Raw genomic sequence first — 15,800 nt, forward strand, 5'->3', positions numbered from 1 at the left:
CCAGCGAATCTCTCAGTTCAGTTGATGAATGGTATCAGATACATTGCTATGATTGCACTGTGGGTTTTCCCTACGTATTCTAAATTAGAATTTTAAAATTTATCGACTACAGTTTATTTGTATTGCAAAAACAATAATGGCATAAAATGAAAACAGCGAAGAAAAACATAATAAAATAATAAAATAGCACCAAATTATATATTTTACATTTATATACTATAGACACACACATACATTTTTGACCCCATAGGCGCACGTTTTTAACAAAACTGGAATCACGTTAGGTATACTGATTTTTGATCATCTGAATTCAGTTCAGCCAACTGAGTGTGCTTATATCCGGTCAGATATAAATCTGTATACTAACTTTAATTCTAATCTATACAATTTAAAAAAAATTCTGGTGTATGAATCACTAGGCAAAATTCATATTATGTGGAATATAGTGTAATTTAACCAGCCCCAAGAGGGAGGATTCTCATGTCTATGTAAACAACAATAGTAAACATGCTTGAGTATTTATTTTGTACATTTATGCAGCCTTCTCCTTGGAACCAGTTGGTAGAGTTAGAGTTGGTTGGCCAAATGCACACAGTTTTTATTGTGATGTATCTTGTTACACTGTCTTTCAGAAAAGCTGCATTCTTTCACACCATCACTATAATATATGAGGAGTGTCCATTTCCCAGTGATATTCTTCATGCTGGCCAGCATCCATCTTTCATATGTGTCAAACTCATAAAAGAAAAATTAAACTTTAATTTTTTTATCTGTCTGTCTTTGATAACTAGTTTCTTTTTCATTATTATTTATAATTTGCCCTGACATATTTTCCCATTTTAAAAATTATTTCATACATCTTTATCTAACTTATAAGGGTTTTTTAATCTATTGGGATAATAATTCGGTTCTATCAATTGCACATATTTTTTCCTGAAGTTTTTTCAGTCTCGCTTCTGTCACTTTACCATAATTATCCATAAACCTTGGTCTGGGCCAGATTCTCCAAATTAGAGGCTTCTGTTATCAAGCCTTAAATCCTTCATGGTGCCTGAGCTGTGAATTCTCAACCTGGTGACCAGAGGTTGGGGCACCTGCCCGTGTTCCAGTAGTTGCTCAGCGTGTATAGATGGTGTGGTTGCACGTTCCTTAAGGAGTCACGGTCACCAGCACTGGGGGCAGTGGCCATAGCTGAGCTTTAGGACGGAACCAGCAGGAGCCATGACCCTTCTTGTTTCTTTCTTGGTATCAGTCTTCAAGCCCAAGTTTTATACAAGATCTAACACCTGTATCCTTTCCTTCTTACTTCTTTTTAATAACAGAGCAGCTTGAAGCTTTGAAAAGTATGATGGAAGCAGGGGAATCCGCTGCCCCAGTGAACATCTTAGAGGATGATAACGAAGAGGAAATAGAAAGTGGTGCGTTGGTTGTTTATTTTTTTTAATGTACACATCACAAAAATGCTTTTTAAAGTACGAAAAGCATGAATGTGTCTCAGTGGACCGTTTTCTATATAATGTGACATTTCAATTCCTAATAGTTGGGCTCATGCACCAGCCTTAATCTTTTGCTGTTTTGGGGTATTTTTCCAAACAGTGTGACTTTGAATGTACCTGCGCACTAGGTTTTAGTAGCTTAGTCATCGCCTTTCCTGTTGTGCATTCAGCTGTTCAGCAGTGATTCACAGCCAGAGAGTCCTTGAAGCAGGGCTTAGAATGAAAAACATTTTTGCAGTCCCTTCCTGTAAACAAAAGCATGACCATCCGTGTTGTTACTGGTGACAGCAGCAAGGCAAGTTAAAAGGAAAGGAACGTGGATCTAGACTCTCAGGAAATGATTGGTTTGGCTTGTGTGCACACACAGTGAACTGGAAACTCAAAGCCACGATCAGACTTTCACGTTCAAATTTCTTCGAATAACCAGTTACCAGTATTATCTGTACCTACAAATCTGTGTCTTTTTATATCTCTTACAATGAGCTTCTGTTTTACTTTGCCATAGGGCCCCAACCAGAATCTTTGGCTTTAAGTGGGTCACTTGAAAGGTTTGGAATGTTTTTAGAAAATTATTTGTTCATGACGTATCATAACCATTGATTAACAACGTGACATGAGCATTGATTAGCAAAGTAACTTGGGCATGCATTGTGCGTCTGTCAGTTAGACAGTGCCTTGAATTTAAATATTGTCTCTGGGCCAAATAATTTAGGAATACCTGTAGAAACTCTATTTTTTATATAAGCATCTGAAATAGAAGATTTCCTAAGGGAAAGTCTGATATTATAGGTAAAAAGCTCTTAGTAGAGACTCCTGACTATGGAAAAGACTTGATAAGCAATTTACGTTGCACACCCAGACCTTGGTAACATGGCTTCCTTTCATATGTTTCATACGGCAGGGAGGGTCTCAGAGGCCAGAGCTACCTGACAGTATTTAATCAATGCCCATTGTGGTTACATATTGCTGTGTAACAAATCACCCCAAAACTTGGAGTCTCAAATCAATACTTTATTGTTATCGCTCCTTGTTCTGTGAGTCACCTCGGCTCAGGTTGGTGGTGCTCCCTTTGGTTTCTCACGTGGTTTCCTGGCAGATGACATCTGGGGCTGGAGTCATCTGAAGTCTCGATGGGGCCGGATGTCTGAGATGGCTCACTCGGGGCTGACGGTTGCTGCTGGCTGTCTGTTGGGAGCTCAGTTGGGTCTGTTGACTCAGACACCCCTATATGGCCTCTCCACATGGCTTGGTCTCCTCCTTCTTGGCTTGGCCAGGTTCCTTAGTGGAGCATTTTGAGGGCCAGTGCTCCAACAGGCAGGAAGCAGAAGCTGCTAAGCTCAGTAAGAGCTGTACCTGGAACAGGCCTGTCATCACTTCCTCTATGTTTTCTTCATCGAAGCAGCCTTAGGGCCCAGCCACGTTCAGAGGGGGTGGGTGAGTGGCAAGATCACAGTGTAGAAACGCAAGTGGGGAAGTAGGTACTATTGCATATGTCCTGGGAAAGTGCAGTCTGCCACGTTGCCTCCTACATTATTTCAGTTTTTTTTTTTTTTGCAGATAATAAACCCGAGCAAGGTTTAAGAATAAAATTTTGAAAGGAATATATTTCGAAAGATCAAGAAAATATTTCTAAAATTTGAAAATCTGAATATTACCTGGAAACTGTTCCTTAACTTAGGTTAAGTTTCATAGGTGATCATCAAAAGCATGTGAGGTGTTACTAGACACTATAATCCAGTAAAACAAACTGCAGAAGAGTGGAGTAAATTAACAAGAAAGAAACAGTGATGTTAATAAGAACAGCGACGGTGGGTGTACCCACTGTGGATCACGTGCTTTACATCCATGCCTCATCTAATCTCCATTCAGCCCAATGAAACAGGTGTTATTACACTCATTTCTCAGATGGGGAAACTGAAGCTTAGAGAGCCTACATAGGACCCCACAGTTGGTGAGCCGTACCACTAAGATTCAACCCCTTGATGCCAGGGTCAAGACCTTTTATACCTTACAACACTCTCCTTCTAATATATAGGACCATAAAGAGAGCACAGATATGAAAAATCATTGTTAAAAATATCTTTCGTTTAAAAAAGGAAAATGACATAACTGATAGACGTCAAAGATGTGAAATTTCCTGAACACACACTTTAATCGATAACAAGGGTCAGTAAAAATCCCACTTACCATCCTGAAGGGTATTTTCTCAGCCTTTATGCATCTGCTGATGATTCTTACAGACCAAAAAAAAAAAAATTTTTTTTGCCTCTAGTGACTCCTGTGTAATACACTTAAGGTAAAATTTTGATTAGTTTTAACAGAAATAATCATGGGGAATCATAAGCAAGTAGGAGAGTAGTTGAGAGGACAGGATCACCCACCTGAGTTTCTCTCTAAGGGTGCAGAGGTTGCTGCCTTACCAGTTATAGACGTGATTCCTGAGTTCCCTCGGTCGTACTTGGCTTTAGTTCTGGTCAACCAGTTGGCTGTAATTACCCTGCTCTCATAGTGTGCTCCTACCATCCTTGAATGACCAGAGTCTCTAATTTAAATACCTCAACACAGCAGGCAAGGGGAAACCAAGCTTGGTTCAAGAGGGCTGGCCTGCCTGGAGGCTGTCGAAAATAGAGAAGGCTCCCAGTCAGCGAAAGCATGTGCCCAGTCATTAGGCTGGATTTAGACTCAGGCAAGCCGTGGGGAACGCTGGAGTTGTGTCTGGTTGCGGTCTGTCTGTGCATACGTGCACGCTCAAGAGATGGTAACCTGTATTCATACAACCCTTAAAAAAATAGTTACTGAGTCTCTACTGCATCAGTGGGACACATCCCTTGAAATTCAAGTCGTTTGCATCTGATTGGACAGCCCAGACTAGAGATCTACAGAGTTGAGATTCAATGGTGGTGGCAGGAGGTTTCAAAATCTGGGGTACAGGTTGTAGGTCATGGAACGCAGTGTCGCATTAAGAGCCTTGGGCTAAGAATCCTGAGAAACACAGGTTCGTATCTAACTCTGTGACCTCCGACAAGTCACATCGTATCTGGGAATCTGTTCCCTTTAGCTGTAAAGTGAAGACACTGGACTAGATTATTTTAAGACCTCGTCCAGCGTCTCAAATCCTTTTTTCCTACCCAAGGCCTGTATGACCTACTTAAAAAAAATAATAATAATTTGCCTCCAGAATATCCCCTTAATGGAGTATCAGTTCCAGAAGGGGAGGGTGTCTGTCTCTTTTCCTTCACCTCATCCCCTGCCTGGAATAGCACATGCAAAAAGCAATCCAAAATTCTAGATCTGAGACTCCCGTCAGTTGCAAGGTGCTACCGCTTTATTGACTAAGAAAGAACAAATGCCTCCGATGAATTGTAAAATGCCATGGATTCAAGGATACCTTGCAATATCAGATATATTAAAATGTGACGGGAAATTGCACCTTAGAATCAGTGTAAGTTTTTCATTTAATCTTGTTCTTGTGTTCTCCTCCCTTCCACCTTTTAACCATGCTCTTTTAAAAGATGCCCCGAATTCTTATGGGTCTGCTCAGCAGCCCCTCAGAAATTGTTTCCCTGTTGGGTTTTTTTAACGGTCAGGGTCCCTCATGCTCTGTGCTGTGACGGTGTGGATTTGTGTTGGCCGTGGCCTGTGGCCTATGGGTGTCTCCTCATCCTGGCCAGTTTGTGGGCAAATTCCTGGGCACTCCAGAACGGGCGTCATGGGGATACAGATCTCACCCCAGTGTGTGGCTCATTTTTCAGTGGGTTTCCACTGAAAGCCTTGGGTGGGTACCAGAGGTCTTGTCATTTCCTGGACCGGTGGACTGAGTGATGGCATCTGGGCCTCTGTTCGCAGCCCAGGCCATGCCCGCTTCCTACCATGAGTGTGAGGAATGATTTCAGAGTCTTTTTTAGACCTAAGTAGATTTGGCAGAGGGTCTACAGGAGCAGTCCAGTCCTTCCAGGCTCTTTATGTGTCACACCACTCCAGCCACACATCATGCAGCCCATAAAATTCAAGGGGACATTTTTGTCTCCTTTTCAGAATTATTAAATGTATTTATCATCTTGTTTTCTCCGGGTGTCATGGAAGATCCAAAAAACCCCTTTTACGAGTCACGGTCCTCCTGCGGTGTGGAAGGCTTTACTTTTTTAGGGTTAGTGTCTTGGGATGCAGGTAATCACTCACTTAAGAAAAATGCATTAACCATCAGGTATGTCAAAAATCATGGAAGACGCAGGTGAAGTAACAGGCGTGCCCTTGGACTTTGTGTAGCTAGTGGAGTTCAGTGAGAGTTTTATTTGGAGAAAAAAAAAATTGCGTGTTTAAATGTTCCCATTTTCGTTCGCTTCCTTCCCCGCTCCCCGAGACTGGGGAGGAGGCCGGACCCCTTGTAAGCCGGCTTCATGGATTTGCCTTTTGTCTTCCCGCAGCTGAGCAAGAGGAGGAAGCTCACCCCGAGTACAAGTACGGAAATGAACTTTCCGCGGACGACCTGGGTCACAAGGAAGCCGTCGCCAACAGTGTCAAGAAGGTTGGAGTCTTGGGGCCCCTTTCCTTTTGTGATGCTTAAGAGGCAGTAGCGGTTGTTTTGACATTTCAGAGGTGTGACAACCACAAGGAAATAAAGCACCATCTAATTGCCCTTCTCATTTGGGTAACAGAATCAGTATCTGAACTCGAGGCAAAGGCAGTCCTCAGTTAGGAAGGACATTTAAAGGACTAACTAGTCATGCCCAGTGTTGACCCCTAACTATTTGGCCCCATGTCCTTTAATGTCATTTATTGTGTAATTACAGGTGAGTGGGGAGACGACAGGGCCCCAGTGGCAAAGGTTAACGTGTTCAGAGCATCAGGAAAATGACCCCATCATCCCAAGCAAGCCCTCATTAGAGAACCAGTCCGACTGGTTAGAAATCTCATCTCCCTCCTGATGCAGAGCCAGCATAGAAACCTTCCCATCTGTCCAACTCTAAAGCCAAAAAAAATAGTAACTGTGTTCCTACTATGTGCTGGGCTCAGTCTCGGCCATAACAACCCAGAAGGGTCAAAACACCCTTGGTGTCTGCCCTCCTGGAGCTGATGACCTGATGAAGTTCCTTGGAAGAGGGTGGGAAAGGCAAACCAGCCAACAGTCAGCTGAAGAATCATAATTTGTGATAAGAGCTATTTGAAACTCCGGACGAGTGCTCAAAGGGAGAACAGCGAGGTGGAGAGACTAAAACGAGGAAACGAGAACACGCAGGGTGATGAGGAACCGGCCACGCACAGAAAGAGAGGCGTTGCTTTGAGCGCCAAGGGACCACAGCAGTGGGCACAGCGAAGGCAGCGTGCACAGAGTGAGCTGAGCGAGGGGTCGAGGAGTGAAACAAGATGGGACCAGACAGGCAGGGGGGAGCTACATGCAGGATTTGGGAGGCAGCTGTGAGAAACTCAGATGTTAATTTAAGTGACATGTGGAGCCATTGAGAAAGTTTAAAATAAAGGGGCAGTGCTGCCAGTCGGAGTTTTTAAAAATCACTGTGGTTATGGTATGGAGACCAGTTTAGAAGGAAGGAGGCGTGGATGCAGGAGAAGCAGTGGCCTGGCTGCTGCACTTGGCCAGACCGCTGAGGGTTCGCCTGGATGGTAGACACAGGGCTGAGTGGATCCAAGGTGTACTGAGGAAGCAAAAGTGATGCAACTCGCTGATGGGTGGCATGTGGGCATGTGAGGGAGGCTGGGAGCAGGGTGACCCTCTAGGGTCTCTGTTGGAGGAACTGGGGACAGTGGGGAAGACTAGAAGAGAAAGAACTCAGGAGTTTCAAGTGGGACCATTGGCTTGAGGCCATGAGATGCCCAAAGGGGCAGGGCTCTGGGTGTCTCCACAGCACTGGCATCCAACTCTGGGTTCACTTCCTAACTGTAACCTCGAGTAGGTCACTTAACCACTCAGCACCTTGGCTTCACATCTGCAAGATGAAGATAAAAGCACCTGTTTCTTTGGTCCATCATGCAGAAGGAATGCATTTCAGTGCAGTAAAGAGCTGAGGATGGTGCCTGCCACGTGGTCCCTCCTGTGAAGTCTTGGTCACTGCTGTGTTAGCATCATTTTCACCTTCACCGTGGTTTTAGCATCGGCCCCACCTGTTTCTAGAACGAGAAAAGAGGTCGGGCTAGAGACATAAACTGGGAGTCCGGGAGATCGTATTTGAAGCCATGGACGTAAACGCGATGGTCCATGAGACGAGGCAGAAAAAGAGGCCCAGGTGGAGGAGCCCTGGTTGAAGGCAGGCTCCCAGGAGAGGAGCCGGGAGAGAAGGCGGAGAAATGGGAGGGGAACCAGGCAGGGGGACTGGGGAGGCCGAGAGACCTGTGGCGAGAGAAAGACAGAGTTGGTGGAGCATTTTCCCGACTTCACTGGGGTGTAATTGACATCTCATATTGTGTAAGGTTAAGGTGGACGACGTGATGATTTGATATATGTATATACTGCAAAATGATTACCACAGTAAGGGTAGGTAGCCCGCCCATCACCTCACATAATTACCTCCATGTGTGTGGTGGGGTTGGTGTGTGCGGCGGGGTGTGTGCGTGTGTGGTGAGAACGTTTGAGCCCTGCTCTCACCACCTTTCCAGTATACAATACACTGTTGTTAACTCCAGTCACCAGGCTGTACTTGAGATCCCAGAATTTATGCCTCTTATAACTGGGAGTTTGTACCCTTGGACAACGCCCAGCCCCTGGCAAAGTGGTCGATTTGTTTTAATGCTACTGAGTGATTGAGTAAGAAGACTCAGGAGTGTCCATTGCATTACTAGCCTTGGAGTCACTGGAAACCCTGAGAAGGGAGGTCTCAGTGGGGCGGTGGGGGCCCCTGGAGCAGACAGATGTGAATGAAGAGATGCTCTGCTTTTGAGCAGTTTTGCTGTAAAGGGAGCTGGAGGCTAAAAGGAAGCTGAGGAGTCAAGGGAGTGTGGTTTTCAGGACGGAGGAACCTGGAGTGTGTCTGCAGACTGCTGGAAAGGGGGTAGGAGCGAGGGAGAGGCCAGTCTTGCCCGAGGGAGAGAGGATGAGGACCTGTGGATTCCCTGAGTAGGCGGGCTCACGGTGACGTGAGGATGTGGTCTTTGATGGGAGCAGTGGTACTTGATCATGGAGACTGTGGATAAAGGTGCAGGTGGGTGTATACAGTAGGTGCTAAGAAAATGGGAGAGCGTTTGTCTGCTGAGCAGAGCCAAAGGAATACTGCCATTACAGCTACATTTTCCGATTCAGAGGACTGCAACTGCTTTCGGGGTATTAGATGCGTGCTGAGACTCGGTGCTCACCTTCATGCTGCCTTTGTCAACACCCAGATGGAGCGTTGAATAGCTTAAGAGGGACCCTTTACAGATCAGGGGAGGTGGCCCCATCGATGATTTTCCCAAGCCCCAGGACTAAATCACTAACCAAATTACCATAAGGAAGCATCTCAATAGGCGAAGGCTGTCAACAAAGATGGGAGACAAGCAGTAAGATGAGCTTTTCTGGTTGGAAGACAGTTAGATCATCATATCTTTCCAGTTCTTTTTTTTTTTTAATTTATTGAAGTACAGTCAGTTACAATGTGTCCATTTCTGGTGTCCAGCACAATGTCCCAGTCATGCATATACATACATACATTCGTTTACATACTTTTTCCATTAAAGGTTATGACAAGATACTGAATATAGTTCTCTGTGAAATACAAAAGAAACTTTTTTTTAATCTATTTTTATATATAGTGGCTAACATTTGTAAATCTCAAACTCCCAAATTTAGCCCCTCTCACTGCAAACGACATGATACTATATATAGAAAACCCTAAAAGCTCCACACCAAAACTACTAGAGCTGATAAAAGAATTCGGCAAGGTAGCAGGTTACAAGATTAACCTACAAAAGTCAGTAGCATTTCTTTCCACTAACGATGAATCAACAGGAAAAGAAAGTAAAGAAACCATCCAGTTCCGCTTTGCCCATGGATTTGTGTTACAGGTGACTTCCCATCTTAACAAACGAATAGACTCACAGGGGTACCTATACTTACTTAAATATTTACATGCATATGGCCGAGTAAATTTGGAATTCTGCCCTTTAGAGAAGTAAATGATTTTCTTTCTCTCCTTCAGGCTTCAGATGACCTTGAACATGAAAACAACAAAAAGGTAACCAAATGGTTTCCTTGTGCATTTTGATTTCATTATGAGAAATCATGTGTGATGTCCTAATGTTGAACATTTTATGCTAAGTGCTGTTACTCTATCTTCCCCCACCCCCTGCCCATGGAGTGTCAGGTGAAAATGTTTGTACTTACAATGTTTACACCATGGAATGTCAGGCTAACTGTCTGTAGGTGTAATATTTACACGCTCAGTACATCCACTTGTAAGAGTCTTCAAAAGAAAGAATTACTCACAGTGACGAAATGATTATATCCTGATAAAACCACAAAACCTAGGGTAGGCGAGTAAGATGATTTCCCTAAAAATAAGTATTGAGAGCAGTTAGGCATTTTCTTGGTTGGAATTGGAGATTTCATTCCTACAACAGGAGTACATAATCATCAACACACTGAATTTGAAAATAGAAATGACCTAAGAGGTCAGGAAATTCATCTTATAGCAAAACAGAAAGGTGATCTTGGTTCCGACTCGGCTGGGCTTCTGAAAGATTGTTAGTTTCACAGTGCACACATTCTAGGTGTTACATTTGACATTATTCAGTGTTGACTTTATGGCAAGGAAAGTCAAGTTACATTTTTAATTTCTTTTATCCTCTTCACAGCTCATGATAGCAAAGTGGTCTTTTTTAGTAAATGTGTGTGGTTCATTACAGTAGTGAGACTGATGGCAACCACAGGCAGAAATGCGCCTTGTGATTTCATTCCCACGTTTCAGAGCTTCAGAAAATACTGTCCTGTCCATGGGGTCCTATCGTATTTGGAGTAAGACGCTATCTTCTTACTGTCTCAGTATTAGGTTTGGAATAATTAGGGTTAAGTCTGATCCCATTCCTCTCCTAAGATACTTGTGAAATTCTCTTCTACTGGAATTTCATAAGGTATTGAGGTCAACAAGGGACAGATTGACCTTTGGTCACTGATACTTATTAGCTAAGAAGCTGTGACCAAGTTACTTTAATCTTTAAGGCCTCAGTCTTCTCCAGCGGTCAGTGGGTAGGACTCTAATCCTTGCTGCACGTGATGACAGTAATGAGGCTGTCCATGTGGGAATTCTGCCCAGTACCCAGCTTGTGGTACTGGTGTAACTTATTGTCATTAAACCACAGGAGAGGAATTAGATATGCCTTTGCCCTTATTTAGGGGTTGGGGTATAGGGGAAAAAACGATTTAAAAAAAAATCCCAACAAGTTACATGATTCAATTATTTATCTCAGGCTTTTATTGTTGAAATCAGTTTGATGATATAGAATGTGAAGTTGGGAGGTTAATAAATGGTCTGACCATTGTTATAACTAATGCATTGATTCATGTGAGTAAGCAGTTTATCCATCAGTGTCGATCTCAACTAAATGTTGATCACTTTTGAAGGCATTGTCTTTGTTGTTGTTGAGTTTGTTGGTTTTGTTCTGGTTTACTAAGAAATAAACCAAAATAATTTGTTTCTTTTTCCCTCTTTGCAAAATAATGCAGTTTTAATATGTCCTATGTACTGGGGTATTCGATTATTTTAAGAATCAGCTTATGCCTGTGGCTTGAATTTGAGAGTAGTGTTAGGCAAAGTGTGGTTCCCCAGACCAGTCACTTCATTAGCTCTTGGGAGCTAGTTAGAAATGCTGATTCTTGGGCCTTGGCCCAGACTCAATTCATCAGAAACTCTGAGGGTGGAACCCAGGAATCTGTGATTTAACAAGCCTAGATGTAACAAGCCGACTGAAATTGATGGGCCACAGTTCTTGAATTTATGCCACAATTTGTGACATTATGAATCATACCTGCTATGCATATTTCATAGCATTGCTGTGAACTTCAGTATAGTTTCTGGAATATTTTGAAGTAAAAAAAAATGGCCCCAAATCTAAAAACTGTCCCAAAAATGTAAAGTAAGCTTCATATTTTGCTATTATCTCCATTTGCATTATTCAGAGCTTCAACAGACGTTAACTTTTACAGTTACCCTTTAGTTAGCATAGCTGAGGAAGGAGAATGTCTTTGCTTTTCAATCTGTGTCTGTGCAAACTGTCTCTAGTGAGGAAGTTTGGCGCTTAAATCTGAGAGTTCATTGATGCTCACGCTCCCCTCCTTGTGCTTGTAGGGCCTGATTACTGTAGAAGATGAGCAGGCGTGGATGGCATCTTATAAATATGTAGGTGCTACCACTAACATCCATCCGTATTTGTCCACAATGATCAACTATGCACAGCCTGTAAAGTTTCAAGGTTTCCTTGTGGCTGAAGGTAACACCAAAGGTTAAATGCTATGGCCTTTTTTTTTTTTGTCTGCTTTCCTTCGATTGTGCTGTGAGCTGTGATCTGACTTGTCATTTTCTTTTCTGGGCACACGGGCTGTTCTTCCACATCACTGGTACTTTGTTTTCACAGACCAAGTAGCCCCCCCACCCCTCGCCCCGTCCTTGGTACGCGAGGGCATCGTGTTGTCATTCCCCATGTCGTCCACAAGGTGGCGCTGAGAGACTGTGGATTTGGTACCGCTCCAAGCGTTAGCCTCTTGCATGAGATACTTTCGTTAAGCCTGCTTTTAGTCAAAAGCTGGTCTCCAGAAACGCATAAAGTATTTTGAAACTTTGCACAATTATTTCTGGGTGGGGGAAACCATCAGCAGCAGCATCAAAAATACGTATTTCAGGAGTGGCTGTGTGTGGCAGTTGGTGTACACATGACTTGTTTCATGACTCCAAACTTAATGCATCGCACTGTTTTTTTTAAGTGAGACGTCTGCATCCGCAGGACACTAATGAAAGTTGGAGCTTCTGATATAATCATGGAACCCCTGCCACCAAGGCCTCGGGATTCAGGGTGCACTGATACTTACAGCTTGTCTTTCTGGGAGGGTTTGGCGGCAGGGTTTCTAAGTGCATCTTTGCTTTTCTTTACAGAACGCAACATTCATTATAACATGTCTTCTTTTAACGAGTCAGTCGGTCTGGGCTACCTGAAGACACATGCGATTGAGTTCGTGAAGTATCCTTCTGTATTAAGTGGGACGAGTCATTGGTGAACTCTGCTTTGGCAGGAATCTCTGAAATAGATCAATGGCTAATATATAATTGTGGTTGTAGAACTAATATAATAATATATGTGGAAGACCACCGCAGCTGGGAAAATCTGCCCAAAGGCTGACCTGCTTTTATAATTTACACGGTGGGTGGTGGTTTTTCTCTGAAGCATCATTTATAAATGTGAAATTTCTCTTCTGTTGTCTGCATGTTTATCATTGATCCAGATCGTCATTGTCTTAGCTCTTTGTTATATATTCATCACTGCTGGAATGCGCTTCCCCCCAACCATTTTCCTTAATACGTTACACAGTTACAATAAACGGCAAATGAGTCGCATTTACCCCAAGGGGGGCCGAGTCGATTCCAGTAATTACATGCCTCAGATTTTCTGGAACGCTGGCTGCCAGATGGTGTCACTCAACTATCAAACCCCAGGTAGGAACCAATGTCCAGTGACCTCAAATTCCAGGAGCACACTCTGACCGCTCTGACTGGAGGGTGCCGGCAGTTGCAGTCAGTTGGCTGTGGGCAGTTTTAAAGGAAGTCGACATATGGCCCAAACAATGTGTTGTTGGATTTACATAATGTTGAGGCATTTAAAACTCAAAGCAGAAGGATAAAACAATGGTAGAAGATGATAGATTTTGATTTAAATAGAATTTCCTTTTGGAAATGCCATGACTGATCTGCTAAACATTGTCCCTGTTTCCAAAATATTTCTGATTTTTCTTCCTTTTGGATCAAACTTATCTTCCTGTCCAGAGACAGAATGAAATAAGAGAAATTTGAGTGTTTTTATCCAGTAATGATGACTCATTTCTCCTTTGGAAGTTACCCTTGCCACTGTTAACATTCAGCAGAAATCACCAACATAGTGGCATCTCACCTTAAGGTTGCTAAAATGGTATTTAGGAAGTAATAAACCCTTAGACGTACTAATGTATAACTTGCTCCTCCAAAGTGCACTCTGAGGCAGAATTCCAATACAGAGTGATTGTTTTTTTTTCCCTGCGAGGAGAGGGGTCAATTTTTATAAATGCATAAACAAAAAAATTTTTTTAAGTTTTCAAAGTTTGCTTAAGACGAGGATCACAAGGTAAAGGTTAGAGATAGAAAAAAAATAATACGCTCTAGTTGCTCACTTAAAACAAGCGAGAAATATGCCACAAAACCTATGTACTTTCTATGGTTAATGCCACAGCGTGGTCCTTAAAACTGGTTAAAAAAGAAAACACCTTTCTTGTTCTGTCCTTTGCTATATGAGGGTACCTCCCATGGTTCCCAGTTTAGGGGGCATTTTCTTTCTCTAGTCCATCCATCATACTTTGTGAATCTCAGTCCACCTTCCTCCCTATTATCTGAACTGACCTAAAGCGCCTACGACTTGCATCCCTTTGGCATGGCTGTGTTTCCCACCCCTTGGTGGCGCTGTCTTAGTGAGCAGGAGCTCCAGTCAGACTTCTTTGTCAAGATCTTCTTGGTCCAGGGAGACGAGACACTAGATTACTTTTGTCTCTTGACAGTAGCCCTGTCAGGCTCACTCTGCTAAACTGGGACCAGGTACCAGTACGATCCCAGAGCGTTTCTAGCAGAAACAAAATAAGATCAAAAGGCACTGCTGATTTTATTTACTTACAAGGGGGTCAGGTTGTGTTCTTTGTTGCCAATCAGTTGGTTATGTGGTTTAAAGGATCCGAAAGCAGTTTATTCACTAGGTCGACTTGTGTTTTATTCTCTAACATTTGGTTTGATCGCAAGATTTTGAAGAATAAAAAAAGAATCCATCAGCCGACTCATGTCTTTCACTGATGAAAAGAAAGAAGACAGTGTTCGGCTGCAAGGGGAAAATCATAAGCCCTGCCAGTGTAGACCCCACCAGAAGAATTCTTCTTTAAGTCCCCAATTTTTTTGTGATACTTCGTTTATTTTTGATTCATTTTAATGGTGCTTTATATTCACACGACCCTACTGGGTATCTCCCACATACCCTTCCTCGGGGTCCTAAGGTGCATCCTCTCCAAATCTGTGTCAGGTTGGACATCCGAACTCTCAACACTGATAGAACCATCATATAACTCACATACTGAATCCAAATTTTAAAGCCATGCCAACATGATCTTTATGAAAATGCATTTTATGTCTAATTTAAATTAAACACAAGGTGATTGCAACATGAAACAGAGAGTTGTGTGCCTTAAACAGACCCAGAGGTACCTTGTGGTATAAAAAAAAAAAAAAACCTTTCAGCCTGGGATCAGTATCTGATTTCCATTGTTCAAAATCACCCCATCAAGATCTTCTTTGTCCAGGGAGACGAGATGCTAAATTATTTTTGTCTCTTGACAGATTTAGCGATGCAATTGAATCAGGGAAAATTTGAGTATAATGGATCGTGCGGGTGAGTAACGTGATTTAAACTGTTGTCACCGTGTTCCACACTCCATGCTACAGCTGTAATGAAACCGTGTCATTTTTAATTAGGGGCTCCTGGATTTAAGCTGGGTTTGAGGGAGGAGAGAGAAACAAATGACGTCCCCAGGTCAATTACATTTGCAACGTACATTCTCCATCGACCCCCAATTTTGCTCAGCAGATTAAAAAAAAAAATTGACCATGAGTTAAGCAGTTTATTATACACACTCTAGAGTTTAATTCTCTCACTTTAAATTCAGTAGCAGAGGTTTTCCTAGCTGGGACAGATCATGACCCCTGCCCATCTGGACAACAGAGGGAGACACAGACATTAAATATGTGTGTTTGACCTGGGACAAGTAGTGAGGTGAAGTTGATTTGATTTATAATGAAGCCACGGGTGTCAAATGGAGTTTATTTCAGCTCAGAAGGAAGCTTTGTCCTCTCTTAATTGTTTTGCATGTCTTGTAAATAGCAGTTACCGAAAAATAATGCTGCGAATGTCGTACTAGTTTACTTAAATAGCACTCCCTAAAATCTGTGAACCAAGCTGTGAAATAGGAAATGTTAATTTCACCAACACGCTGAAAGGTTAAATGGAAATATGAAGTTAAAATTCTGTACAGCTGGGAAAAAAAAAAAAAACAAAACTGTGTGGCCCTTTTTCTCCATGCAAACGTTTCTAAGCAGCACGGCAGGT

At 42.7% G+C, this 15,800-nt stretch overlaps 1 protein-coding gene across 2 annotated transcripts in view; it reads left to right on the forward strand.

The window, feature by feature from the left end:
- Positions 1-15,800, forward strand: part of PLCB4 (phospholipase C beta 4) — a 356,606-nt gene that overhangs the window by 282,936 nt on the left and 57,870 nt on the right. For both annotated transcript variants that reach the window (XM_064475875.1, XM_064475874.1), the window contains 7 exons: positions 1,323-1,418; positions 5,921-6,021; positions 9,620-9,655; positions 11,765-11,906; positions 12,566-12,650; positions 12,999-13,123; positions 15,035-15,086. In XM_064475875.1, coding sequence (XP_064331945.1) covers positions 1,323-1,418; positions 5,921-6,021; positions 9,620-9,655; positions 11,765-11,906; positions 12,566-12,650; positions 12,999-13,123; positions 15,035-15,086 — 637 coding nt within the window. The remainder of the gene's footprint in view (positions 1-1,322; positions 1,419-5,920; positions 6,022-9,619; positions 9,656-11,764; positions 11,907-12,565; positions 12,651-12,998; positions 13,124-15,034; positions 15,087-15,800) is intronic.

Source organism: Camelus dromedarius, chromosome 18, assembly GCF_036321535.1.
Source record: "Camelus dromedarius isolate mCamDro1 chromosome 18, mCamDro1.pat, whole genome shotgun sequence".
Classification (NCBI taxonomy): Eukaryota; Metazoa; Chordata; class Mammalia; order Artiodactyla; family Camelidae; genus Camelus; species Camelus dromedarius.